Source organism: Rhagoletis pomonella, unplaced genomic scaffold (assembly GCF_013731165.1).
Source record: "Rhagoletis pomonella isolate Grant_MI unplaced genomic scaffold, Rhpom_1.0 Rhpom_scaffold_00012, whole genome shotgun sequence".
NCBI classification, from domain to species: Eukaryota; Metazoa; Arthropoda; class Insecta; order Diptera; family Tephritidae; genus Rhagoletis; species Rhagoletis pomonella.
Window position 1 is genome coordinate 7239476 of NW_023458566.1, and position 921 is coordinate 7240396.

The 921-nt window shown below is 30.8% G+C and overlaps 1 protein-coding gene across 1 annotated transcript in view; it reads left to right on the forward strand.

The window, feature by feature from the left end:
* LOC118747752 (probable protein phosphatase 2C T23F11.1) overlaps positions 1 to 619 on the forward strand; it is a 19928-nt gene extending 19309 nt beyond the window's left edge. The window contains exon 5 of the mRNA XM_036481876.1: positions 1 to 619. Coding sequence (XP_036337769.1) covers positions 1 to 12 — 12 coding nt within the window. The 3' untranslated portion in view covers positions 13 to 619.
* Positions 620 to 921: the final 302 nt, after the last annotated feature.

The following is a 921-nucleotide window of genomic DNA, read 5'->3' on the forward strand; positions in this document are numbered from 1 at the left end:
GATCTAAAATAACAAAACTTCATTTTCAAATTATTCAACGCTAGTAGAACAACAGTAGCAGCGACCACAGCAGAAGCAGCAGCAGCAATGGCAGGCAGTTCGACAGCAGGCAATGTAATGAACACCACCACAATGACTCTGACTACTACTACGCGCGTTAGGAATGTTGCTAATGGTAATACTAAGAAAATTCCCAGCCAGCTAAAAATTGCGACAAGCATCTTTAAGAACAGTAATTATATTTTTCGTAAAATGTACAGGTTGCGTTACTTAATAATTGTGTTCCTTGTGTTTATGACCTATGCATATCTATATTTTTGTATTTGAAAAATTTGCGCCTTTGCTCTTGTTGCAACACTAAACACAGCACACGACACATATTGTCTGCAGCTAAATTAGCAAACAGAAATGTAACTCTTTTCAATGAACAAATATGTATCGTCGTGTAAAATTTCCAATTAAAATATTTAACTATTTCACGAATGTTTTTAAATTACAGACAATTACACCTATACATACACATACACACGTGAAACACTTAACATAGTTAATGCAACATATATGGACGATAGTATTGAATGTTTTTTATTGTTTTTTTTTGGCATAAATTTCGAAAATTTAAAAAAAAATTAAAAAAATTATTGTTTTATTAATGATATTGAGCGAGTATTGTAAAACTCTTAAACTAAAACTAAATTAAAAGCGTAGTCAAACCTTTTTATGCGTAAGAGTTAGTCAACATTAATAACGATGTAATCATCAAATATACAACTATAAACACATGTACACCTACATATGCTGGCATACTAGCAATAGTTATTACCTAACTGTATGGTTCAAATAAGATATTATTTCGTTACAACTTTTGTTTTGAAACACTTATAAAAATTACTTATTTGTGAGGTCGAAATGGGACTGAAA